Source organism: Balaenoptera musculus, chromosome 19, assembly GCF_009873245.2.
Source record: "Balaenoptera musculus isolate JJ_BM4_2016_0621 chromosome 19, mBalMus1.pri.v3, whole genome shotgun sequence".
NCBI lineage: Eukaryota > Metazoa > Chordata > Mammalia > Artiodactyla > Balaenopteridae > Balaenoptera > Balaenoptera musculus.
The window spans coordinates 3651175-3678861 of record NC_045803.1 but is presented as its reverse complement, the minus strand read 5'-3'; the positions used below and the strand labels follow the sequence as shown (position 1 = coordinate 3678861).

Genomic DNA, 27687 nt, shown 5'->3' with positions numbered 1-27687 from the left:
TACACTGCTGGTGGGAATGTAAATTGGTGCAGCCACTATGGAGAACAGTATGGAGATTCTTTAAAAACTAAAAATAGAGTTACCATATGACCCTGCAATCCCACTCCAGGGTATATATCTGGAGAAAACTCTTATGAAAACAGATACGTGCACCTCAATGTTCAGAACAGCAGTATTCACAACAGCCAAGACATGGAAGCAACCTAAATGTCCAGTGACAGAGGAATGGATAAAGAAGCTGTGGTGTACATATACAATGGAGTATTACCCATAAAAAATGAAATAATACCATTTGCAGCAACATGGTCGGACCTAGAGATTATCATACTAAGAGACAGACAAATATCTTATGATATCACTTACATGTGGAAGCTAAAATACGATACAAATGAACTTATTTACAAAACAGAAAGAGACTGACAGACACAGAAAACAAACTTCCACAAAGTGGAAGAAGGGGGAGGGATAAATTAAGAGCTTGGGGTTAACATATACACACTACTATATATAAAATAAACAACAAGGACCTACTGTGTAGCACAGGGAACTATATTAATATTTTGTAGTAACCTATAATGGAAAGCATCTGAAAAAGAATATATATATATATGTATAGCTGAAGCACTTTGCTGTACGCCTAACACGACATTGTAAATCAACTGTACTTTAATTAGAAGGGAGAGAACATGTATTATTTAGGGAGGCAAAACTTTAGTCTTATAAAGAGAGGAAGGAAAACTCCCATGTGATCCCTGCGGTCGTTACGCACCCGGTGAGGTGGGGCGTGCTGTCAGGTGGAAAGCGCAGGGGCTAGAGCACAGGGCACGTCCTTCTTGGCTCTCCCATAGTGACTCACGTCTACTCCTCATTATTGGTAAGTGGTGCACTTTGCTCTGTGACCTCTCGTTATTTGCATACAATTTAGTGAGGTGGGGATGAAGCAGGGTGGGGAAGCCACACCCTACACTAGGGACCGAATTTATAACAAAATGGCCGTCGATCAGTCACAGCAAACACTTTACACACTAGCCTTGTGTTTTCCACACAACATGACCAGCTGCTGCCCAGGTGAGAAGCTGGGCCTCTGAACACTTGGCCCAACTCCAGACGACATGCAATGCAGCCCTGAGCATGTGACCATCCAGGCCTGGGCGAAGAGGGACGCTCTGAGCTCCAGCAGAAACAGGCACCCTGACATCCCCGCAGAGGACGGCTGCAGGCGTACAGTGACCGAGGGCACTGCAAGTGCCCCCAAGGGAAAGTATCACTGGAGGGGGCGCGGCCAGGGCAGGGGCGTCCATAGCCCACTCCCCCACTCTCTGCTCCTGTCCTCAGGCTGGACAGGGGCCTGTGTCCCCCCAGGGACCCCATCCATACCAGGTCCCCTAAAGGGACGGTAGGGACCAGCACTGGGTCACCCTGCTGCTGAGCCTCACGTGTCCCCACAGAAGTGTCCCCATAGCAATGTTCCATCCTTCACATACCAAGGGGACATGCAGTTGTGTGGAGTTTTAAAGGCAATGGATGATTTGCTCCCCTCATAAGCCTCAGGAAGACATTACTACTATCATCCACGTGTCCACTTGAGGAAGGTACATTCAGAGACCAGGCCGCAGGCTCCGAGTTACAGAGGGGAGAAGATCCAGACATGAGCCCAGCCTGCTGAGAGCAGAGACCCATCTTGCAAATACTACGCGTTTCCTCCTTGTATTAGTTTCCTAGGCCTGCCATAACATTTCCACAATATGAGGAGACTAAAACAACAGACATGTGTTGTCTTTCAATGCTGGACGAGAACTCCACAATGAGGGTGTTCCTTTGAAGGTTCTGGGGGAGAATCCTTCCTGCCTCTTCCTACTGACTGCTGGCCAAGGTACCTCCTCGTTTGTGGCAGTACAACTCCACGCTCTCCCCCAGCTCCACAGGGCTGACATCTCCTTGCGTATCTCTGTCGTCACCTGGCATTCCTCTCCATGTGCCTCTTCTCTTCATCAGATCAGAATGCCAAAATCACTGGGTGAGAAGCCCCCACCCCCCATCTCAGTACGATCTTCTCTTCACTTGATGACTCGGCAAAGACCATTTCCAGAAAGTCACATTCACAGGATCTGGGGCTGGTGATTTCAACACAGCAACTGAGGTGAAAAATAACAGCATCCGAAAGAAAAATATAGATAGGAATGAATTTATCAAAGGAGGCGCAATAGTTATACACTGTAGTTGTTTTTAATCTGATGAGGAAAATTTGAAAAGACCTAAATTAATGGCAAGACATCCCAGGATCACGGCTTGGAAGATTAATGTTGTAAAGATGACAATACTCTCAAGGCAACCCCTATCAGAATCCCAAAGTCTATTTCTGCAGAAAAAAAGCCATTTCTCTGAACTCAAGGTAATGGCAAAAGACCCACAATAGCCAAGAAACCTTGAAAAACAAGAACAAGGTTGGACACCACACACTTCCTGATTTCAACACTTACTACAAAGTTCCAGTCATCAAAACTGTGGTGCTGGCATGAGAACAGATATATCGATGCTTGGAATAAAGGTGAAGGCCAACATATAAACCCATATACAGGATCAGCTGATTTCTCACAAGGGTGCCACGACTATTCAATGGGGAAGGAACAGTCTCTTCAACAAATGGACTTGGGAAAGCTGGATATCCACATGCAGAAGAATGAAGCTGGACCCTTACACCCACCATATACAAAAATTAGCTCAAAATGGATCAGTTTAAGAGTTAAAATTATAAATCCCTTAGAGAAAAACATGAAGCAAATCATCTTAATTTCGAACTTGACAATAGTTACTTTGATATGACACTAAATGGACCCGAACAAAAGAAAAAAATAGATGAATAGAATATTTCATCCAAATTTAAAGTGTGTGCCTCAAAAACCACTATCAAGAGTGTAAAAGACAACCTACAAAATTTGAAGAAATATTTGCACATCATCTATCTAATCAGAGGATAGTCTCCTGATCTGTAAAGATACCTTTAACTCGACAACAAGAAATGACCATATTTTAAAAAAATTGTCAAAGGCGTACATAGACGTTTCTACACAAAGAAGAGATACAAATAGACAGCTAGCACATGAAAAGATGTTCAGTTCATTAGTCATTAGGAAAATGAAAACAAAACCACAATGAGATACCACTCGATACCATCTAGATTGGCCAAAATTTGAAAAAAAATCAAGTGGTGTTGAGGATGTGGAGAAATCTGAACCAACATACATTGCTGATGGGAATGTGAAATGGTTCTGCCACTGTGGAAAGCAACTGGAAGTTCCTTAAAAAGTCAAACCAGAAATTCTACTTCTAGGTGGAGTTTCAATTATTCAAGGTTAATAAATTCTGAAGATCTGCTGTACCACTATGCGCCTATCACTTACAATATCATACTGTGCAGGGAAATGGGTAAGGAGTGTATATCTCATGTTAAGTGCTCTTACCACGATGAAAACAAGAAAAGAAAAATAATTGCAAAAAAGGTATGCAAAGAAACTTCTATGCAAGTGTGTTCACAGAATTATTCAGAGTAGACACAAAGTGACAACAATCCAAAAGTCCATCACTGATAAACGGATAAACAACAACAACAACAAACTGTTTATTGTCTCCAAATGGGGTTTTACCCAAAGCACAGAGACACCGTCCACAGCATCAGATGAGGCTTACTGTCTGGGGGACAAGAGGTGGGGAGGCGCGGAAACGACTCAGAGGTCTGGATGGAGAGGAATGACCAGAGGTGCTGCTGTGGATAGAAACAAGGAAGTCAGAGAGAGGAAGAGTTTGGGAGAAACAAAACCGCGTTCCCAGTGCAGGAGGGAGGTGGTGGTTCCTCTGTGTGTCAGTGGACAGGATTAGAAGCATCTCCCCGAGCCTCCTTCTCCCCTGGCGTCATCCGTTCTGTGACAGCCCCACCGGCTCCGCTAGACAAGCAAGGCAGACGGTGGAGGAGCCCTCAGTGCTTCACCCGCTTCCACCTCACGTACAATGAACCCATCCCACAGCCCTGGCCCCGAGCCCCGCGAAGCCAGGACCCTGGTCCAGCACCACCGCCAAGCTCGGCGGCAGACTCAGGAGGACTGGCTAGTGCAACCCAGCACCTCCTTCCCGGCTCTTCCACCCCAGGGCCTCACTCCCAGCTGAGGAATTCGATTCTCATGGCCCCAACCTGATCTACTGCAGGACCCTCCCCTAAAAATAATTCTTCCGGGGCCTCCACCTGCCTTCAAGTAAATTCCAAGCATCTCCAGCTGACACTCCCTGAGGCTGATGCAGAAGGAGCTGGCCTCTCAGGACCAGCAAAGCTAACTCCTACCTCAAAGCAAGCTCAGCCCACTTAACCACCGCCCCTCCCCAGACACACACACCTGCGTTATCACCACACTTGTGTCTCCTCAAGGGGTCATCTTTGAGCCGATTATGAAAACCAGAGACCCCTTTCCAAACCACCTAGAAGTCTTCCTGATTCATCCCACTCAACTGCGAAGGTATTCTGTTGTAGGATTTGTGGAAGGGTTACATGAGGAAACCTCATAAACCACGGAGGTACTGATCCACTCCTCACCTAGTGGTCACACTGGTGCCGGAGCTGCATCACTCTTTATCACCGTCACAGCCCTGCTACAGTCCAGTCCCTGCAGAGTGGCGACCATCTCAGCACGGCTGTGTGTTCATACCTTCCTTTCCTGAAAGTTACCCTCCTGTCTTAAGGATAAAACCCAGGCACGCTTGCAGGGTGCACTAGACCCTGTGTGAGCAGGGCCCAGCACCCCCTGAACTCCAGCGCTCAGAAGAGCTCCCCCTCTTCCCGGCCCAGGGTGCCGGCCCCTCACCACTCCTGCGCTAACCTCTATCAGCCCGGGTCTCTCCTTCTCCAGAAGGTCCCCACGCTCCCATCACAAGGCTGCTGGGCTTCCACCTGTCACTGTGCCTCACTGTTTTTCTCCTTCTGGACAACTGAACGAAACTAGACCCAAATTATTTATTGTCTAAATATGTGTATTGTCTGCTGTCATCATCAGAGCTCCATGAGTCCAGGGCAAGAATCGGTCACCTTCACCAATGAATCTCATGTCTGGATATAGTAACTGCTCAATAAACATTGGAAGGAAGGAACACATTTTGCATTTTCAGCGTCTCGGGAAAGGGAACGGGTTTCTCCAAGGTCACACAGGTTCTATGAAAGGCAGAATCAGAAATGGAACCAAGCAGTGCGCTGGGCGGTGCCACGCATGTGTCTCTCGCTTCCACGGCGCTTGGACAGAACAAACCCAGGGGCGCCCCTTCCTCCAGACTCTGACCACCCTCCAAGCTTTTCTCCAGTCACAACCTTGGAATCACCCACTCAGCTCTCCTCGGCCTCCGGGACCAGCCCACACCATTTTCTGAGCTTAGCTCCGTACTGCCGACCAAGCATGAGCTCCCAGATTCGTCACCATTACTCCGCCGGGTGGAGGCCGCCGTCACCCGCCTGGTAACGCGCATCTGCCGCTCTCCCACACCTACCCGTCTCTGCGCTTCTCTTTCCACCCGACGCAGCGGCTCGCGAGGGCGTGAGACAGCGTTTGGCGAACTGGCCGAGGAGAAGCCGGAGGGCCCGAGCTCACCGGAAAAGGCAGAAGCAGCGCTGTGGCCGCGCCCGCTTCCAGGACGTGCCGAAGCCGTCCCAGCAGCAGTGGGTGAAGCCCAGGACGCCACGGAAGCCGCCCGGCTGACGGAGAAGAACCCGCACCAGGCCCCGTGGCTCCGCAGGCCCGGGGTTCTCCCCGCGCAGACCCCACCTCTGGACTTCCTGGAGCCACTTCCTGGAAGAGCAGGTGAAACTCATCCAGGAGATGGGCGACCACCTGACCAACCTCCGCAGGCTGCCCGGCCCCCAGGCTGCGCTGGGCGAGCGTCTCTCCCAAAGGCTCCGCCTCAAGCACCACTAGGAGCCCCCGGAGCCCAGCGGCCTGTGAGGAGCCCCTCTGGGGTCAGGGCTCCTCCTGAAGCCTCTCTCTGCAGCCACTGGGCAGCTTGTTAACCACCCTGGAGCCCTCTCCAAGCCTTGGGCCAAAGGGAAACAGGAAAGATTTCTGCAGCAAAAAACAAACAAAAAAAAAGAATCGGAGCCCAAACTGGGCTGTTCCTAGGCCCCGCCCTGCGACCTCAACTTTCTGTCCTGGAACGAGTGTCACTCTCCGTCTTTGGGTTTGGCCCGAGGCGAGGCAGAGTGCGTGGGGTCTGCTGAGACCCAGATGTGGTCTGGAAGGTCCCAGAGCCTGCTGTCTCCTGGGCCCCATCCTGCAGGGAGAGCAGCGTGAGGCCCTGGGGGGCTGTTCCTCTTTCTGAGCGGCTGCTATGAAGGGACCGGTAACGTGCAACACAGAGCCTGCCCCTTGTCACCCCCCGTGCATCTGTCTGTCCTGCTGCCTCTGTGGACTCTGTAAGCCACCAGCACGGCTGGGGACCATGGGAGGCACAGCCACGACCCCGACCCTCACTGCCCTTCTCTGCCTCGGTGGGCTTTGGGGAAGGGAGGGGGAAGGGGCCCCTCTCCTCCCAGGTCTGAAGCTGAGAGACCCCAGGTCTAAGAAGGCTCAGGGGGGGCAGAACTTGGTGGGGGAGGAAGGATGTGCTCAGGCCCAGATCTGACCCCAGCGCTCAGGGCCCAGACCAGGCCTGGAGCATCTGTGTGTGCTGGGGGATGGGCGCTCACAGGGAACTCTCTCCCAGGGCTGAGCCCAGACCCATGGGACCAGGTCCAGGCAGGTGAGCCCCCCCAAGACCTGCTTCAATCCCACAAGCCCCTGGTCATCTGGGGGGAGCACAGCAGGTCTGGGATGATGGTGACCAGTCTGGAAGGGGTCTGGGGGTGACAGCTGGGGAAACTGAGGGGAGAAAGGCACCCCTGACACTTCGGGTCTGATTCCTTCCCAGGAATCCACCTGACACCCTCCACCTGGGCTGACCTAGGCCCCATGGTCACCAAGGGAAGCCCTGTGACCATCTGGTGTCCGGGGTCTCCGAGGGCAGATGTCTACCGTCTGTATAGAGAGAGGCCCTCTGGACTCTGGGAGGCTGAGGCCCCACGGGACTCCAGTAACAAGGCCAGTTTCCCCTTTGAATCCTCGAGCTCAAGCCCTGCAGGGCGGTATCAGTGTGTCTCTCGCAGCAGGAAAGACAGGTAGAGCGGAGTGACCCCCTGCCCCTGGTGGAGACAGGCGGGAGGGAGGACCCGGGTCCCCTCCCACTGCGGCGGCGGCCTCACAGGCAGAGGGAGCAGAGTGTGGGCGCCGGGGGCCGGACGTCTCCCCTCGCAGCCCACACCTGCGGTGAGCGGGGTGACGCTCCCCCTTTAACCCAGCCCCTCCCCCTCCCTCAGGGGTGCGCAGAGCCCCGCCCTCAGCCCAGCCACGCCCTGTGGTGGCCTCACGAGGGAGCGTGTCCCTGGCACGCAGCTCACAGTCTGCAGCGGGCACTTTGCACCTGCTGAAGGAGGGAGGTGCTGACCCGCCCGACACAGGACATCGAGGACCCATGGGAGGGGACAGGCCGTGTGCCCTGTGGGCCCCGTGAACTCCTCCCGTGGGGGGACCTGCGGATGCTATGATTCTCCCAGCTCCCTCCGCGTGTGTGGCCACACCCCAGTGACCCTCTGCATCGCCAGGTCACAGGTGAGGGCCCCCAGCCCCATCGTTTCCTGGACCCCTGACCTGAGCCTTGTGCCCAGTGAGCCCTGGGGTGATGGGGGTCAGTGATACTGCCCTCCTGGGGCAGAACCACTAGCGAGAGGCTTGGCAGGACCAGGGAGAGCTCTGACTGCAGCCCCGGTGAGCAGTGTGGGGTGAGCGTCCCCCTCGGTGCCACTGCCCCTCTCTGCAGGCGTGTACAGGGGGCCCTCCCTCTCAGCCCAGCCGGGCTCGCTCGTGCTCCGTGGAGACAGCCTGGTGCTGGTGGGGAGCCCCTGTCCTGCCCCACGTCCTGACTGTGTGCTCAGCGTGCTGGGCCCAGAGTCACCCCTGGTGGGGATGGGGTCCTGGGAGGGGGTCCTAGAGCAGACCTTGAGATAGGGCAGTGGTCCAGGGAGAGTGAGTGAGAAAAATGGAGCGGGTGCCGGGAGATAAGAGAGACCCACACAGGGGGGCTGAGAGCAGCTGAGAGGGGGTCACAGACAGGGTCCCTGGAGAGAGGATGGTGGTCCCTCAGCTCAGGGTCAAGGGTGTGTTGGGGGTGGCTCTCTACACATCACGACCTTCCTCGCCCCCAGGAATGTACAGGAAACCCTCCCTCTGAGCCCAGCCGGGACCTTCAGTGCCCTGGGGAGAGAACACGACCCTGCAGTGTGGCTCTGAGATCTGGTCCGATCCCCTCCATCTGTCCAAGGAGGGGTCACTCACTCCTCCCCAGAACCTTCGTCTGCAGGACACGGCTCCACCCTTTCAGGCCAGCTTCACCTTGAGTGCTGTGACCTCAGCCCACAGTGGGACCTACACGTGCTACAGCTCACTCAGCACCTCCCCCTCCCTGATGTCACAGCCCAGCGACCCCTGGAGCTCCTGCTCTCAGGTGAGGAGCCCCCTCCCCACATCCATTGAGGAGCCAGACCCTCGGCTCACAGCCCTGTCCCAGGAGGGCTCTGAGCTGGAGGAGGAGAAGAGAGACACAGGGACGCCAGCCACAGGTGGCCCCACCCCACGGAGGGACGGACAGTACAGGGGGAGCCCCTGTCCCTCTACTCCACTCACCCCACCGCAGGGTCCAGGCCGTGCTAGGTGTGTGCAGAAGGGAGGCGGGAGGGCGGAAGCTGGGAACTTTGAGGGAAGACACGGAGCTGAGAACAACATGAAGATGCAGACACGCCTCACCCTCCCTCTGTCCTTGTTCCAGGCAGCACTGGGGCTGCAGACTCTCACCCACAGGCACGAGCGCCGTGTCTGCTGGGTAACAGCGTCCTCTTAGCCTAGAGGAGACACCGTCTCCCCAGTCCTGGGCTGAGCTTCTGTTAGCCCTTCCCCACTAAACCTTTACAGAAGGGTCGCTTCCCACCGGACCTGGGGGTGGGAGTGGAGATGAAGGAAGGGGGCTTCATGTCTCAAGTATAACTGAGGTCACTGGCGCCTACTGGGTGGTCATAGTGAGGAGACACGCATGAAGGGAAGATGCCCAGCTGAGAGAGGGGGAAAGAGCAGGTGCCCTCCTCGCCTCTGTCTGGGTGCTGATTTCTAGGAGCCCTTAGAGTCGTCACGGCACCTATGGAATCAGCCCCACGATATGAAGGGCAGAGTGAAGGTGGCCTCTCATTTTCACGTCAAGGAGGTGGTGGGATTCACTGGACAGCTACATGTAAGTCATCAAATTAGAACACTCCCTCACACCATATACAAAAAAGACTCAAAATGGTTTAAAGACCTAAATGTAAGATATGACACTATAGGGCTTCCCTGGTGGCGCAGTGGCTAAGAATCTGCCTGCCAATGCAGGGGACACGGGTTCAAGCCCTGGTCTGGGAAGATCCCACATGCCGTGGAGCAACTAAGCCCATGCACCACAACTACTGAGCCTGCGCTCTAGAGCCCGCGAGTCACAACTACTGAAGCCCGCGCGCCTAGAGCCTGTGCTCCACAACAAGAGAAGCCACTGCAATGAGAAGCCCGCGCACCGCAACGAAGAGTAGCTCCCGCTCGCCGCAACTAGGGAAAGCCCGCGCACGGCAATGAAGACCCAGTGCAGCCAAAAATAAATAAATTAAATAAGTTAATTTTAAAAAAAGATAACAGGTGTTGGCAAAACTGTGGAGAAAAGAGAACCCTATGCATTGTTGGTGGGAACGCAAATCGGTGCAGCCACTGTGGAAAACAGTATGGAGTTTCCTCAAAAAATTAAAAATAGAACTACCTACCATAACATCCAGCAATTCCACTTCCGGGTATATACCCAAAGCAGATGAAACCAGGACCTCAGAGAGATATCTGCACTCCTATGTTCACTGCAGCATTATTCACATTAGCCAGGATATGGATACAACCTCAATGCCTGTCGAAAGATGAAGAGATAAAGAAAACGTGAGATACGCGCACGCGCACACACACACACACTGCAATATTATTCAGCCTTTAAAAAGAAGGGAATCCTTCCATCTGGGAAACGTGGATGAAGCTGGAGGACATTATGTGAAGTAAAATAAGCCAGACACAGAAAGACAAATACAGCCCGAGCTCACTTCCCTGGGGGATCTAAAATAGTCAGACTCTTAGAAACACAGGAGAATGGTAGTTGCCAGAGGCTGGGAAAGGGGTCAATGGGGAGATGCTGGTCACGGGGAACAACGTTTCAGTTACGCAGTCGAGTAACTTCTGGAGATGTGATGTACAGTGATGTGACTAGAGTTCACAGTATTCCATTGTAGACTTGAAATTTGCTTACAGGATAGACCTTAAGTGTTCTCACCACACACACACTCACACACAAATGTTCAGTATGTGAGGTCATGGATATGTTAATTAGCTTAATTGTGGTGATTATTTCACAAGGTAAGTGTATATAAAAACATCAAGTGGGACTTCCCTGGTGGTCTGGTGGTTAAGAATCCACCTTCCAATGCTTGGGACGCAGGTTGGATCCCTGGTCAGGGAACTAAGATCCCACATGCCACGGGGCAACTAAGCCCACGAGCTGCAACTACTGAGCCCGTGCACTCTGGAGCTTGCGCACGCAACGAAAGATCCCGCCTGCCACAGCGAAGATCCTGCGTGCCACAACTAAGACCAACGCAGCCAAATAAATAAATAAATAAATAAATAAATAAATAAATAAATAAATGTTTTTTAAAAAAATAAAAACATTAAGTTGTACATCTTAAATATATACAATTTTTGTTACTTATATCTCAATAAAGCCGAAAATTTTTTCTTTCATTTAATTACACCAAGCACCTTGGTAGTTATTCCATTTCTAATTTTAGGCAGTTACTCCCATGTTAACATATGTATTTACACTTTTATTTCTAAACAACTATGCATTCTCCTCCTCCATTAGAGAAGACAAGGTTCTCATTATACTTTACCTGAAATATGGGTACTCTATATACGTGTATGTGCATGTGCACATGTGTGTCTGTGTGCACACGTGTGGGTGCATCTGTGGGTGTGTGTACAAGTTGTGTTTGTTAATTCTTCGGTGCTTTTTTTCTCATGTTACATCTCACTTTCTCCATTACATCTTTAGTATTCCTTTCATTGAGTGTGAAAATAGTAAAATATCTAAGAACTTGCGTCTCTGGAAATGCCTTCTTTCACTCTCATTCTCTCTTTATCAAGTTACTTGAAAACATTTCTTATTTCAAACTAAGTGTGTGACTCAGCTACTAGGAGAGGAACATACATGTGATGGGTAAGGGATCCATTCCCCGCAGAACCCTCCTTATCTCTCAGGAAGACGCAGCCTGACGTGGTGGGCTTAGCGGAATGGACACAGCTCCCACAGGTCAGACGTGGTGCCTGGAATCTCCTCGTATTTAGGGATTTACCCTCTGATGAGCCTTTCACTTTTGTCCCTTAAAAATAATTTGGGGCTTCCCTGGTGGCGCAGTGGTTGAGAGTCTGCCTGCCAATGCAGGGGACACGGGTTCGAGCCCTGGTCTGGGAAGATCCCACATGCTGCGGAGCAACTGGGCCCATGAGCCACAATTACTGAGCCTGCGCGTCTGGAGCCTGTGCTCCGCAACAGGAGAGGCCACGATAGTGAGAGGCCCGCGCACCGCGATGAAGAGTGGCCCCCGCTCGCCGCAACTAGAGAAAGCCCTCACACAGAAACGAAGACCCAACACAGCCATAAATAAATAAATAAATAAATTTTTTAAAAAATAAAATAAAAAATAATTTGGCTCAGTGTAAAATTCTTCCCAGCGAATTCCTTGAAGGGATTTCTCCAGTATCTTCTGGCATCGCCTTTTGGTAGGGGGTAGTCTGGTCCCAATGAGCTTGTCATTCTCTTAATGGTAATTTGCATTTTCTACAGGAAGTAGTTTCAGGACATTTGTAGGGCCCCAGGACAGTCGTCCTTGATTTTTTTCAGTTGAAATTTACACAAAATAGAATTAACCGTTTCGAAGTGTACAATTCAGTCTGAGATACTTTTTTTTTTAATTGAACCTTCATTTTCTTAATTGACCATGAAGGGTTAAGATACAGATGTCACTTTAAATACATGCGTCCTAGCACTTAGCTGGCCTGTCCTCATCTCTGAAAAAGGTTCAGTTCTTTATTTCTTTGGCTGTTGTTGTATGTCATGACCTTTCCTTCTGACACTTACAACAGGTATGACGTTCGTTGGCCCTCCTCATTCTATTCCCCAAGTATCTTGAATTTCCATTTCTGGTCTCTCTAACCTTCATTCTGGAACATTTCCTCAATACTGTATTCAGTTTCATAATGGGTCCCTCAGCTGTCTTGTCCTTGATGGGATGACATTTTTTAATGTGTTGATTCTACTGGATTTTTCATCTCTACCTTTTCTGACTCTTTTCAATAACTGCCAGTTCTTCTATAAAATAATCCATACGGCTGCCTCCCTTTCTTTTTCAGATATGTAAACACGCTTAATTTAAATCGACTGTCGTATTTTCCTACTGATTCTTTTTTTTCGTATTTTTATTTCAGCAAAGTCACTCATTGTGTTGTTATACAATCAAGATATTCACATCAAGTATGTTCTATATATTTTTTTCACCTCTTTATTGGCTTCCTACTGACTCTATTTCCTTGCCTAGGACACCCCCATGCGTCAGCAGACGGCTGTCCGTAGCACTGTCATCGTTACTGGGTCACTGTGATGTCCATTCCTGTTAAAGGCGCTCCCCTCACACTCCCGATCTTTCCTAGAAGGCTTCTCCCAGGGCTGTGCTGGGCGTCAGGCGACCAGGGGAGACCGCTGCAGCCGCTCCTGCCCCGGGCTCTCCACCGTCTCAGACTTAGCACCTGCTCACGGCTGTGCCCTCGGGGATGGTCCAATGGGACCCTCACACTCCCACGAGGGTGGACGCCCATGGCTGACAATCCCAGACTGAGTCTGTTTCATGCCACACAGGGGAGGTGGCTCAATGCTGACCACGGGCCTGGGGCAGGGAGCAGAGCCAACCCAGTGCCCGTCCAGAAACGCGGGGAAGGGGGGCCGCAGCTTCAGCCTTCACCTGGAGCCCTGACCCCTCCCCGCCTGTGAGGCCCTGGGTCCCTCTCTCTGTCCACACAGGTGGGAACCTCCTCCCTATGACCCCCTGGTGATCCCGGCCAGCGGGGGCCACTCAGCCTAGTTCCCTCGTCTTTGCTCTGGTTCCCTCTCCATTTGGGGAACTTTCTTTCTCTTTTTCTGCATGTGTCTGTGGGTACGTGTTTCAGAAATATTCAAAATAGCATTTCTCAGTGTTAGGAGCAAGGAGGGCTCTTGGGTGGGCACCACAATCACCCACTTTGCCGTGGAGTCTGAGCCCAGGGTCCTTTCCTGTCCCACCCACTCCTGTTGTCACCTGCTCTGGAAATTAACAATGACGATCCTGCAATGAACCTGACACCACTGAGCTCACAGCCACTCCGAGGCGTGGGGCTCGTGACAACACGCAGAGGAGGAAACTCAGGCTCAGAAAGGGCACTGCCCTCAAGGTTACAAGAGCAGTGGGGACAGATTTAAATAGAGATGTTTTCCTTCAAAGTGAGACCTCTAACTCAAATCAACGTCCCCTAAGCTTCCAGGCAGGATGACAGGACGGGGAGGAGAGCCCTGTCCAAGGATCAAGGGCCACCAAGCAGGCAGGAACGACTCAGGGGCTTGTTCCCAGGAAGGTGGGGTGATCGCTGATGCACGAAAAAGGGAGAAGTCCCTGAAGGGGGCTGAGATAGAAAGCAAACCCACACCGCGGGGCCAGGGGAGGAGGCATGTTTCCTTCCTTATTTCCCTGAACTTCTCCTCTGTGCTCATTGCCACGTTGACCTCCACGGAGCTGTAGGTAGATGTTAAACGTGCGTCTCTGCTGATCTGAGCTCTGCGGGGCAGCAGGAACCTGCATCCTCCCTGAAGCATCTCCAGGGCCTCGGTGACCCCTGTCCATGGTGAGGCCCCCACAGGGACGTGCTGATGGACGGGCTGAGGATGAAGGAGACCCCACGGCGAGGCTCTGAGAGGGAAGGACGCGCCCGGGTCACCCTCACCTGGAAGGGGCGTCTCAGGAAGACACCGGGTCTGTCATGGGAATGAGAGCCAGGCTGTCAAGCAGGGGCAGTTCCCCTTCCTGTGGGGCTGCTGACGTGACAGCCCCGTGACGGGGAGGACCAGCCTCCCGGTGGACACACCCTCGGGTCTCCGTCCTGAGGGCACCGTGGTCTCCTCCATCTGCACCGCCTGGACCACAGGGACGAGACGCCATGACCCCCAGCCTCACGGCCCTGCTCTGCCTCGGTGAGATGGAGGAGGGGGAGGGGAAGCCCTAGGCACGGAGGGACCCCCCCCACAGCCAGGCTGCTCTGTCAGGAGCCCCCAGGACTCAGGAGGCTTACGGGGAGGAGAGGCGCTGCTCAGGATTCAGGGCAAATCTCTCACAGGGGTCTCTTTTCCAGGGCTGCGTGTGGGCCTGAGGACCCACGTGCAGGCAGGTGAGTCTGTCCCCAGGTGTCCCAGCTCCCTCCTGCTCATGGGGACAAGGGGCCACCCCCAGGCAATGGGGATGGGGAACAGCGGTTCTGGGCTGAAGGAGGGGGAGTCTGGGAGGTTTGGGGCTGAGAGCTGGGGACCTGGGGGTGAGGATGCCTTGTGACCCAGCCTCTGATGTCCTTCCAGGGACCCTCCCCAAACCCACCATCTGGGCTGAGCCAGGCTCTGTGATCCCCTGGGGGAGCCCCGTGACCATCTGGTGTCAGGGGACCCTGGGGGCCCGGGAGTTCCGTTTGGATAAAGAGGGAAGCTCAGCTCCCTGGGACAGACAGCCCCCACTGGAGCCCAGGGACAAGGGCAAGTTCTCCATCCCACACATGACACAGCCCTACGCAGGGAGATACCACTGTTATTATCTCAGCCCCACTGTCTGGTCAGAGCGCAGTGACCCCCTGGAGCTGGTGGTGACAGGTGAGAGGACACTCGGGGGTCCCGGCCTCAGGCTCTGCCCTCAGGAAGGGGGTCTGCTCTCAGGGGTGTGTCCCTCTCACAGCCCAGCCCTGGGGGAGGGAAGGGGGGTGTGAGCCCCATTTCACAAGCTCCCTCCTTCTCTCCTAGGGGTCCACAACAAACCCACCCTCTCAGCCCTGCCGAGCCCTGTGGTGACCTCGGGAGGGAACGTGACCCTCCGGTGTGGCTCATGGCAGGGATTGGACGGGTTCATTCTGACTAAGGAAGGAGAACACAAGTCCTCCTGGACCCTGGATGCACAGCGACGCCCCTATGGGCAGACCCAGGCCCTGCACCCCGTGGGTCCCGTGACCCCCAGCCACAGGTGGACGTTCAGATGCCACGGCTTTAACAGGGACAAACCCCAGGTGTGGTCAGCCCCCAGTGACCCCCTGGAGCTCCTGGTCCCAGGTGAGGAAGTCCCACCCTGGCCTCACACACTTTGAGGCACGAGACAGATTATTAGATGCTTTTCTCCCAGGATTGTCCCAGATGAGAGGGTGGGGTGAGGGGGGAGTGGGGCGCACAGGACAGAGACACAGAGTGTGAGCGACAGTGAGGCCTGGGGACCAGGACGGGAGAAGGGGCTTCACGGGAGGAACCAGCCCCTACAGCCCAGGGCTGGTCTTCCCCCAGGTGTGTCTGGGAAGCCCTCCCTCCTGACCCCGCAGGGCCCTGTCGTGGCCTCTGGACAGAGCCTGACCCTCCAGTGTCGCTCTGACGTCGGCTACGACAGATTCGCTCTGTCCCAGGAGGGGGGACAGGCCCTCCCCCAGCGCCCTGGCCGGCAGCCCCAGGCTGGGCTCTCACAGGCCGACTTCCCCCTGGGCCCGGTGACCAGCACCCACGGGGGCCGGTACAGATGCTACGGTGGGCACAGCCTCTCCTCCGCGTGGTCGGCCCCCAGCGACCCCCTGGACGTCCTGGTGGCAGGTGAGGAGCCAGCGGGTCGGTCAGGGACCCAGACTCTGCACAGGCCCTGCCGGGGGAGCCCCAGGTGGTGATGCTGGGACCAGGCGTGCGGGGTCCCCAGGGAGGGAGCGAGACAGAGAGAGACGGGGGTGGGCAGGGAGAGGGAGAGACTCAGAGAAAACAGAGACAGACAGCGATGAGGGGCCTCAGGGAGGCCCTGCTGAGTCGCAGTTCAGAACCAGGGGGGCCGGCAGCCCCTCACCCCCCTTCCTCTCTCTAGGATGGTTCCCTGACACGCCCTCCCTCTCGGTGCAGCCGGGCCCCGTGGTGGCCTCAGGAGAGAACGTGACCCTGCTGTGTCAGTCAGGGAGCAGGACGGACACTTTCCTTCTGTCCAAGGAGGAGGCAGCCCGTCCCCCACTGCGTCTTAGATCAAAGTACCGAGGTCGGCATTTCCAGGCCGAATTCTCCATGAGTCCTGTGACCTCAGCCCACAGTGGGACCTACAGGTGCTACAGCTCACTCAGCAGTAACCCCTACCTGCTGTCACACGCCAGTGCCCCCCTGGAGCTCGTGGTCTCAGGTGAGGGGCCCCTGACCCTGTCCCTTCATGACTCAGTCAGCTCAGGGCTCTGTCCCCAGAAATGTCTGAGGTAGTAATGAATGAGGGGACACAGCGGGGCTCCAGAGAGGAGGACATTCAATGCCCCTGACTCCAAACTCTCATCACTGGATCCTGGGTCCTCAGCTGTTGAATCAGTGGGAACTCCCAGAAGTAGGAGAATAAGATTACAGGGTCTTCAATCTCAGACTGAACACAGGACACACAGCACTCAGTTATTTCTGCATTAAGAGACCACTTCTCTCACTAATCCTGAGCACCGGGGGCACAGCCAACTCGGTTCCAAAGTGATTCAAAAGCAGGTTCTGAGTTCAAAGAACACAGGGAGGCTGAGAGAATGCAATGAGGAGGGCAGAGGGGACCTGGCACATTAGAGGAAGGGTTCATTAAGGAACTGCGTAGGAGCTGTAATATGAGAACTGGGGGCATTGAGCACACAGAACCTGGGAGAAGGGTTCATTAAGGAACTGCGTAGGAGCTGTAATATGAGAACTGGGGGCACTGAGCACACAGAACCTGGGAGAAGGGCTCGTGTCTCCCCAGTTCCTCACTCACACCCTCACTTTATGCTTCTCAGGAGCAGCTGACGCCATCCACCCATCACAAAACACGTCAGATCCCACGAGAGGCGAAATCACTCAGATATGGGGCTGGGCCCCGAGCGTCATGTCCTGTCAAGGGGAGGCGGGTTCCCTGGGTGGACACCCTGGATTCTGGGGTGATTCTGATCTGCTCTGACCTCTGTGACCTCTTTGTCCACAAATCCTAGCCTCACACCCCCAAGGCTACACAGTGGAGAATCTCATCCGGATGGGCGTGGCTGGCTTGGTCCTGCTGGGCCTCGGGATTCTGCTCTTTCAGGCTCCACACGGCCACGGAGGAACCCAAGATGCAGCCAGGAGCTGAACACAAGAGAGGACCATGCACCGTCCCGAGTGGCGGGGCCCTGGACATGACCTTATGTGCCCAGGAGGTTCTGGAAGAGAATCTGCAGCACGTGTTGTGTGAACTGTCTGACCGGGGAGGGAGAGACACGGTGTGGGTGCAGGAGAAGGTGTGGGAGTCCCTGTGGAGGCCTGGGCCTCGGTTAGCCGTGGTGCCTTCCCTCCCCACCAGTGGTGACTCTCGCTGACTGCCCCGTCCCCTCTCAGCCCTGTGCCGTGAGGCGCATCCCACGTGGCAGGTCTGCGTCCACACCTTACGCATGTTCTTGCTCTGGCCCACTTTCATGTAATACATTGTTTATTTTTAAATTCCACCTTCGCTAATGTGTGTCATTGACCCTTATTCGTTCATCCCAGAACACAGACTCTGTTTTAATAACTGAATAAATGGGTGAAAACAGTCTCCAGTTTGGAACAGGTAAATCCAAAACTATTCCCTAAAACTTTTCCTGGACCCATCAATCTATTCCCTCCTCATGAGACAACACCTAGTACAGTTTCTCCAGAAACACGAGGTGTTTGAATGAGCACAATGGTATTTGAAGTGACAGCCAGTGGGTGTGCTGCTAAAATGGCTCTAAAAATGTATCACTTTTTCAAAAGCCCTAACTGTGGCAATCATCTGTTTCTTTGGTGCAAATACTCTCTTTTTGGTCAACTTCAAGGTGCCAGTGGGAATGCAGTGTATGCAGAGCTGGAATGTGCAAGTGAGTATAAACCAGCTGCAGCACACTCACTGATGATCTCAGTGTACACATAGGTCATCTTCTATTTTAAAATTTAGGGCTCCCCTGGTGATGCAGTGGTTAAGAATCCGCCTGCCAATGCAGGGGACACGGGTTTGAGCCCTGGTCCGGGAAGATCCCACATGCCACGGAGCAACTAAGTCCGTGCGCCACAACTACTGAGTCTGCGCTCTTGAGCCTGCAAGCTACAACTACTGAGCCCACGTGCCACAACTACTGAAGTCCGCACGCCTAGAGCCCGTGCTCCGCAACAAGAGAAGGCACCACAATGAGAAGCCCGCGCACCGCAACAAAGAGTAGCCCCCACTCGCTGCAACTAGAGAAAGCCCAGGCGCAGCAACAAAGACCCAACACAGCCAAAAAAAAAAAAAAATTAATTAATTTAAAAAAAGAAAGTTTAAAATTTATGGTAATTTCCACCTCAATGTCATGCCACAGTGACAGTGAAAGCATGATGCCAAAATCCTATTACATCCACATTAAAGGTAAATAGAAAACAATGGCAATGTTAATTGTGGGAAAAAATATTGAGTGCCTAGAATCCCAATATGTAACTGGTGAGAGTTCAAAGTGTTAACAGTCAATGAGGAAGGCAGACAACAATTATCCATTAAAAGGAAGAGACACGCATCTCTAGCCCATTACTGTGTACCCTAGAGGAAAGTGTGTGCATATGCATATGATATGTTTGTAACAGAGAAGAACAAACCTGACTCCATATTGGACCTATTCCTTTAGCTCCAACCCTTGTGCTGTGTTGCCTGTGCTCAATCATGCACCTTTGCAAAAGAACGTTGCCTATAGCTTGAAATATACAGAATAGCCCATTCTCAAGGCTCTGACCTTTAAAGGTTTATCACTTCATACATACAGAGATAAAAAGTTGCACAACAGAGAGCAACCTTTTCTTGTTGGAGGTTTAAAGGAACATTATGACCAGAGCTACACGGACAGCTGCAAGAACAAAGGATTCCAGCATCAAAAAGTGTTCAACAACCAGCCACACCTCCTCCGCTTTGTGTGTGTGTGTGTGTGTGTGTGAGAAAGTGTGAATGCACAGGTGGGTATTTAATCTGTATTATTCTCTGTTCTCCCTGGAATTTTCTTCCCCATGGGGCAAGGGCTACTTTACATTTAATAAACACTGTTTGATGCCCCCCCCCCAAAAAAAAACCCATCTAACTCGGGTAAGAAGGTTCTTTGGGGCACTAGTCCGCCATCTTCTAGATCTGCTGGCTTTCTGAATAAAGTCACTATTCGTTGCCCCAGCACTTCATCTCTCTGTCCTATGGCAAGCAGTATGAGCTTGGACACAGAGCACATTCATGAGAATAGTGGCAGAGGTGTCATTCATTTTAGACAAAAACCATAGACATCAATGTCACAATTAATATTTGTGGTTTAACAGAAGACATACAGATGGCATATGAAAAGATAATCAACACCGCTAACTAGTAGAGAAATGCAAATCAAAACTACAATGAGGTACCACCTCACACCGGTCAGAACGGCCATCATTAAAAAGTCTACAAACAATAGATGCTGAAGAGGGTGTGGAGAAAAGGGAACCCTCTTACACTGTTGGTGGGAATGTAAATTGGTGCAGCCACTATGGGGAACAGTATGGAGATTCCTTAAAAAACTAAAAATAGAGTTGCCATGTAATCCAGCAATCCCACTCCTGGGCATATATCCAGACAAAGCTGTAATTCAAAAAGATACATATACACCTATATTCATAGCAGCACTATATACAATAGTTAAGACATGGAAACAACCTAAATGTCCACTGACAGATGAATGGATAAAGATGTCGTATGTGTGTGTATACATATACACACACACGCACACACACACATACACACAATGGAATACTACTCAGACATAAAAAACTGAAAAAGGGTGGGAAAGGGAGGATGGGAGGGAGGTTCAATAGGGAGGGGGTATGGGGACGTGTGTATGCACATGGCTGATTCGTTTTGCTGTGCAACAGAAACTAACACAATAATTAGTGAAGCAATTATATTCCCATAAAGATCTATTTAAAAAACTGAAAGAAAAAAAATGAAATAATGCCACTTGCAGCAATGTGGATGGACCTAGAGATTATCATACTAAGTGAAGTAAGACAGAAAGAGAAAGACAAATACCATATGCTATCACTTACATGTGGAATCTAAAAAATGACACAAGGGACTTCCCTAGTGGTCCAGTGGCTAAGACTCCACGCACCCAATGCAGGGGGCCCAGGTCTGAACCCTGATCAGGAAACTAGATCCCACATGCTGCAACTCAGAGTTTGCATGCCGCAACTAAAGATCCTGCATGCCGCAAAGAAGATCCCGCATGCGGCAGTGAAGATCCCATGTGCCGCAACTAAGGCCAGGTGCATCCAAATAAATAAATAAATACAACACAAATGAACATATCTATGAAACAGTAACAGACTCACAGACATAGAGAACAGACTTGCGGTTGCCAATGGGGAGGGAGGTATTGGGAGTTTGGGATTAGCAGATACAAACTATTTATATATAAGATGGATAAATGACAAGGTCCTACTGTATAGCACAGGGAACTATATTCAATATCCTGTGATAAACCATAATGGAAAAGAATATATATAGGTATAACTGAATCATTTTGCTGTACAGCAGAAATTGACATATTGTAAATCAACTATACTTCAATAAAATTTTTTGTTAATTTTTAAAAATTTGTGGTTTATATATATGCAATGGAATATTATATGGCAGTAAAAATTCACAAACTGAAACTACAGACAGAATACAGATCAATTTTGAAACATGGTATTAAATAAATAAAAGAAAATTTTAAGAAGCATGACTGTAATATTATTCCATTACATACATAATGTTCAAGAGGAGACAAGATTTACTATTTAGGGAGGCATAACTAATCTTGACCCTATAGTAAAAGAAGGAAACGATTTCCATGTAATTCATTAGGGTGGTAATCTGTATGGTGATGCTGGAAGCTTTAGTTCAAGATGGAAGCCACAGGGTCTTCTGGAAAACTGGTAATTTCTCACTGAATTTCTTTCTTATTGCTTTATAATTAACATACAATATTATACTAGTTTCAGGTGTACAACATAGTGATTTGATATTTTCAAAGATTATGAAATGATCACCACAATAAAACCAGTTACAATCTGTCACCACACAAAGTTGTTACAGTATTATTGACTATATTCCTTATGTGTACATTACATCCCCATGACTTATTTCTTTTACAGCTGGAAGTTTGTACCTCTTAATCCCCTTTACATATTTCATCCTTCCCCCCTCCCATCCTCCCTTATGTCAACCACCAGTTTGTTCTCTGTACCTATGAGTCTGTTTCTGTTTTGTTTTGTTTGTTCTTTCGTGTTGTTTATTTTTGCTTTTGTTGCCCTTGCCTAAGGAGACATATCCAAAAAAATACTGCTTTCTTCAACGCCTTATAGATTTAAGAACACAGCTTTTTCACCTCCTCAGTTAAATTTATTCCTAGGTATTTTATTCTTTTTGAAGTAATTTTAAACAGGATTGCTTTCTTGATATTCTTTCTGATAGTTCATTTTTAAGGTATAGAAAAGTGGAAGATTTCTGTGTATTAATTTTGTATACTTTACTGCAACTTTACTGAATTCATTTATTAGTTTTAATAGGTTTTGGTGGAGTAATTAGAGTTTTCTATGTATAGTATCATGCCATCTGCAAATAGTTACTTCTTCATGTCCAGTTTAGATGCGTTTTATTTCTTTTCCTTGACTAACTGCTGTGGCTAGGACTTCTACTACTATGTTGAATAAAAATGGGGAAAGGGAGCATCTTCTCTTGTTCCTCATCTTAGAGGAAAAGATTTCAGCTCTTCACCATTCAGTATAATGTTACACTAAAGGACTTTACATCATGATCCAGTGAGATTCATTCCAAGGATGCAAGGATGGTTTAACATCCATAATCCAACCAATGTGATACAGCAGATTCACAAAATGAAGGACATAAACTATACGATCATCTCAATAGATGTAGAAAAAAACATTTGACAAGATTCAACACACATTTATGACAGAAACTCTCACTCAAGTGGGTACAGAAGGAACTTACCACAACACAATATAGGCCATAATGACAAGCCCACAGGTAACGTCATACTCAATGGTGAAAAACTGAAAGCGAACCCTATAAAATCAGGAATAAGACAAGGATGCACACTCTCACCACTCTTCTTCAACATAGTATTGGAAGTCCTAGACAAAACAATTAGGCAAGACAATGAAATAAAAGCCATCCACATTTGACAGAAAGAAGTAAAACTGTCACTGTTTCTGGTTGACTTGATTTTATATATAGAAAACCCTAAAAACTCCAACAAAAAAACTATCAGAAATTATAAACAAATACAGTAAAGTTGCAGGATACAAAATCAATATACAAAAATCTGTTGCATTTTTATTCACTAAAAATGAGCTAGCAGAAAGAGAAATTAAGAAAACAATCCCATTTACAATTGCAATAAAAATAATAAAATACCTAGGAGTAAATTTAACTAAAGAGGTGAAAGACCTGTACATTGAAAATTATGAGACATTGTTGAAAGAAATTGAAGACACAAATAAATGGCAAGCTATTCTGTGCTTATGTGTTGAAGAATATAACATTGTCAAAATGTCCATATTACCTAAAGCAATCTACAGATTCAGTGTAATCCCTATCAAAATCCCAAGCACATTTTCCACAGAAATAGGACAAAAAAAATTCTAAAATTCCCATGGAACCAGAAAAGACCACAAAGAGCCAAAGCAAGCTTAAGAAAAAAGAACAAAGCTGGAGGTATCACATTCCCTGATTTCAAACTATATCACAAACCATAGAAATCTAAACTGTATCATAGTGGCAGAAAATCAGATACATAGATCAAAGAACAGAATTGACAGCCCAGAAATAAACTCACACATATATGAACAATTAATTTACAACAAAGGAAAAAAGAACATACACTAGAGAAGGAATAGTCTCTTCAGTAGATGGTGTTGGGGGACTTCCCTGGCGGTCCGGTGGTTAGGACCCCGTGCTTCCAATGCAGGAGGCGCAGGTTCAATCCCCGGTCGGGGAACTAAGATCACACATGCCGCGTGGCATGGCCAAAAATAATAAATAAACAAACAAACTAATAAATAAATAAATGGTGTTGGGAAAACTGGACAGCCACATGAAAAATAAAAATAAAAATACACCACTATCTCATACCACACACAAAAATCAACTCAAAATCCATTAAAGACTTGAATGTAAGGCTAGAAACGTTAAACTCTTAGAACAAAACAGAGTACGCTCTTTGACACTGATGTTAACAATATCTTTCTAAATCTGTCTCCTCAGGCAAGGAAACAAAGGCAAAAATAAACAAATGGGATTACATCAATCTAAAATCTTTTGCACAGTGAAGGAAACAATTGACAAAATGAAAAGACAACCTATGGAATGCGAAGCGAGAGTTTCCAATCATGTATCTGACAAGGGGTTAATGACAAAAATATACTTAAAAAACTCATACAACTCAACAACAAAAATACAAACAACCTGATTTTAAAATGAGCAGAGGAAGGAAATAGACAATGTTTCAACGAAGACATACAGAAGGCCAACGGGCATGTTGAAAACATGCTCAACGTCACTAATTATTAGGGAAATGCAAGTCCAAACCACTATGAGACCTCGCCCCTGTTGGAATGGCTATTATCAAAAAGGCAAGAAATAAAAAGTGTTGGTGAGGATGTGGGGAAAAGCTATTCTTCATACACTGTTGGTGGGAATGTAAACCGGTGCCACCACTGTGGAAACCAGTATGGAGGCTCCTTGTAAAATTAAAAATAGAACTACCATATGCTCTAGGTATTCCATTTCTGGGTATTTATCGATGGAATAGAAAAACACTAATTTGAAAAGATATATGCACCCCGGTGTTCATCACGGCATTATTTATGATAAACAAGACATGGAAACAACCTAAGTGCCCATCAATAGATGAATGGATAAAGAAGATATGATCCATCAGGACTCCCCTGGTGGTGCAGTGGTTAAGAATCTGCCTGCCAATGCAGGAGACATCGGTCCGAGCCCTGGTCCAGGAGGGTCCCACATGCCGTGGAGCAACTAAGCCCATGCGCCACAACTACTGAGCCTGCGCTCTAGAGCCCGCGAGCCACAACTACTGAGCCCGCACGCCCAGAGCCCGTGCTCCGCAACAAGAGAAGCCACCGCAATGAGAAGCCAGCGCACCACAACGAAGAGTAGCCCCCGCTCACCACAACTAGAGAAAGCCCACGCGCAGCAACGAAGACCCAACGCAGCCAAAAACAAATAAATAATAAATAAATAAATTTATTATTGTGTTTTCATTTCCTGTAGGTTAAACTGTGATTTTTGCTGTTGAGACCCTTGATGGAACATCTTCCAGAGACCCATGGAACCCCTCCTTTCTTTCAACCTACAACCATCCCTCCTTCTCCCCTACATGCTCCTCAGTGCTGGGGAATCTCCTAACTTGCAGAAGAGGACGGTCTATAACAGAAGATGTAGGATGGGATCCATGGGTTTGTACAGGATCCAGAGACAGTCAGTGTACGCCTGGGGTTGTATATGGGATGGTTTTTTGACTTAGTGGGGTAGACAGGCTGAGCAACCTCGGGCACACCACTACCTTTTTCTGGCTTTGGTGTCCCTGTCAAAGATGTGGGGATCTGGAAGAATCCCCCCAAAAGCCTTGACTCTCTTCCATTTGCAGATGTTGCCATTGTGGAACCAGAGCCCATGGAAGACCGAATGATGAACGGCGAGGTGAATCCTCCCAGCCCAAACCCTCACCATAACTTGAGCCCTTCCACGTATCCAATGCTCCTGCCTTCAGAGATCATGTCTCAGTACGTCATTCTTACCCTTCTCCTCTCAGGACCCTACAGCAGAAGACACACAGGATGTGACATATGCCCACATGAACCGCTGCACCCTCTCAGAGAGAATATTCACTCCCATTTCCCTGAGCCCTACGTCCTCCTCTGCTGAGTCCAGTATCTAAATGGAACTCAATGTAAACCAAGACCATGCTGAGACCTGACCTGGCCCCAGGCTCTGAGCACACAGAGTGTTACAAAGCAAGGACCTGGACCTCTTTTTAAAGGGGTGTCTCCATGGACACTCTTCCTTCTCCTCAAACCCAGCCCGCCAGCTCTGAAGCTAACAGTGGAGTCTCAAGACTTGTAGGATGGTCTTCAAAATCCCACAACCACTTAGTAATCTCCCAGCTATTCTAGGACTCTATTGTAACTATCCAGCCATTTCCGGAGATTTTATTGTACTCACCCGCACATACTGGATAGCAAATCATTATCATCCTTTTTCTGAAATTCCACTGAAGCAAATCTAGAAAATCTGCCAGTTGATACTTCAAACTATTCAGTTAAAACAACGACAGCAACAACAACTATTCTGTAAAATTTTACAAAGATGAAGTATAAAATGAACTTATTTACAAAACAGAAACAGACTCACAGAATTAGAGAACAAACTTATGGTTACCAGGGGGGCAGCGTTGAGGGAGGGATAGATTGGGAGTTTGGGATTGACATGTACACACTGCTATATTTAAAATAAAACGCCTCAGAACCTTTTTTTTTTTTTTTTTTTTTTTTAGATTCCATACATATGTGTTAGCATACAGGGGCAGGACAGGAATAAAGATGCAGACGTAGAGAATGGACTTGACATGGGGAAGGGGAAGCTGGGACGAAGTGAGAGAGTGGCATGGACATAATATATACTACCAAAGGTAAAACAGATAGCTAGTGGGAAGCAGCCGCATAGCACAGGGAGGTCAGCTCGGTGCTTTGTGACCACCTAGAGAGGTGGGATAGGGAGGGTGGGAGGGAGGGAGATGCAAGAGGGAGATGGGGGTATATGGGGATATGAGGACGAGGCAATAACTCAAGTTCTCCAGCAGTTCCATGAGGGTAGGCGTTGCAGAGTACTACTGCTGCTGTCCTGCTTTCAGAAGAGGGAGAGAACCGTATACCATGCCCCTGAGATTCCAGAATGTTCTGTTGTAGGCTCCATCATGTCATGTGTTTCTCGTGTGAGCTGACATCATTTCACTCAACGCAGGTTATTCTTCTATTCATTGTCTACTCTGTCTTGTTTTATGCAACTAATTTTACATTATCAACATCTAGTAAGAGTCCGCTAGTTGGCACTTGCTCAAAGTTCTGAGCAGATGTTTTTCTTGTAGGAGATGCCATGTCTCTGTGGCGTAGGAATCTCCATGGGGCATGGGTTCCCCTGGTTTGGAAAGGAGCCTTAGAGACGTGGGAAGGAGGAGGAACCTCTGAGCACAGGGAGGGGAAGGGGCTCCCCATTTTCCTCTCTAAGCTGGGCCTCCTTCTCCCCCAGGTGGTCAGGACAAGGCCTCCCTGTCAGCCTGGCCAAACCCCATGGTTCCTCAAGGACAGCATGTGACTCTTCAGTAGACTCCCATCTCGGGTTTGACAGGTTCAGCCTGTACCAGGATGATGGAGCCCATGTCCCTGGGCTCCCAGACATACTATTTCAGAACAGCTTCCTCGTGGGCCCTGTGACCTCAGCACATGCAGGGACCTACAGATGTCATGGTTATTACAGTCACTTCCCCTGTGTGGTCAGCACCCAGCGAGCCCCTGGAGATTGTGGTCACAGGTCAGAGAGCTCTTGTCCGGAATGGCTACCCATTGAGCCAATCTTCCTAATCCCAAAGTTTTCTGGTGGAAGTGTCAGTCAGGGTCCAGTCAGAACAACAGGAAATGCTCCAAGTATTTTAGATAAAAGACTATTTAATACAGGAAATTGGGTACTATAGTGGGCAGAATAATTGTACCCCATGATGTCCACATCGTAATACTCCAAATCTATGAATGTGTTATGTTACATTCCAAGGGAAACGAAATTGGATATGGAACTAAGGTTGGTAAGCAGGTGACCTTGAGATGGGGAGAGTATCCTGGATTATCCAGGCGGGCTCAGTGTCATCACAAGGGTCCATATAAGAGAAGGAAGGAAGCAGGAGACTGAGCATCAGAGTAAGAGCGCGTAAGAAAGACTCCGCCAACCAGCGCTGGCTTTGAAGACAGACGACAGGGTCATGAAGCAAGGAGTTCGAGCTGCCTCTCAAAGCTGGAAAAGGCACAGGAACTGATTCTCCCCTAGAGCTCCAGAAGGAACACAGCCCTGCTGACACCTCGATTTTAACCCAGTGAAACCTGTGTCAGACTTCTGACTCC

The 27687-nt window shown here is 49.5% G+C and overlaps 1 protein-coding gene across 6 annotated transcripts; it reads left to right on the top strand.

The window, feature by feature from the left end:
• Window positions 1-14015: 14015 nt before the first annotated feature.
• Window positions 14016-17903, top strand: LOC118884768 (leukocyte immunoglobulin-like receptor subfamily A member 6). 6 transcript variants are annotated; one of them, XM_036832656.1, is made up of 7 exons: window positions 14016-14445; window positions 14604-14639; window positions 14824-15108; window positions 15256-15558; window positions 15784-16080; window positions 16340-16642; window positions 17451-17903. In XM_036832656.1, the coding sequence occupies exons 1-7, from the start codon at window positions 14412-14414 to the stop codon at window positions 17585-17587; spliced, it is 1395 nt and encodes a 464-aa protein (XP_036688551.1). In that variant the 5' UTR covers window positions 14016-14411; the 3' UTR covers window positions 17588-17903. The 6 variants fall into 6 exon arrangements, with proteins under 6 accessions (XP_036688551.1, XP_036688550.1, XP_036688553.1 ...); XM_036832655.1 differs by lacking the exon at window positions 17451-17903 and adding an exon at window positions 17259-17436; XM_036832658.1 differs by lacking the exon at window positions 14604-14639.
• The last annotated feature ends 9784 nt before the right edge of the window (window positions 17904-27687 follow it).

What these genes read in the sequence shown, in the direction of transcription:
- LOC118884768 (XM_036832655.1), top strand. Translation starts at nt 14,412, where the DNA reads ATGACCCCCAGCCTCACGGCCCTGCTCTGCCTCG. An exon ending in GAGGACCCACGTGCAGGCAG is followed by an intron (nt 14,640 to 14,823) that starts GTGAGTCTGTCC and finishes ATGTCCTTCCAG; the next exon opens with GGACCCTCCCCAAACCCACC. An exon ending in CCTGGACGTCCTGGTGGCAG is followed by an intron (nt 16,081 to 16,339) that starts GTGAGGAGCCAG and finishes TCCTCTCTCTAG; the next exon opens with GATGGTTCCCTGACACGCCC.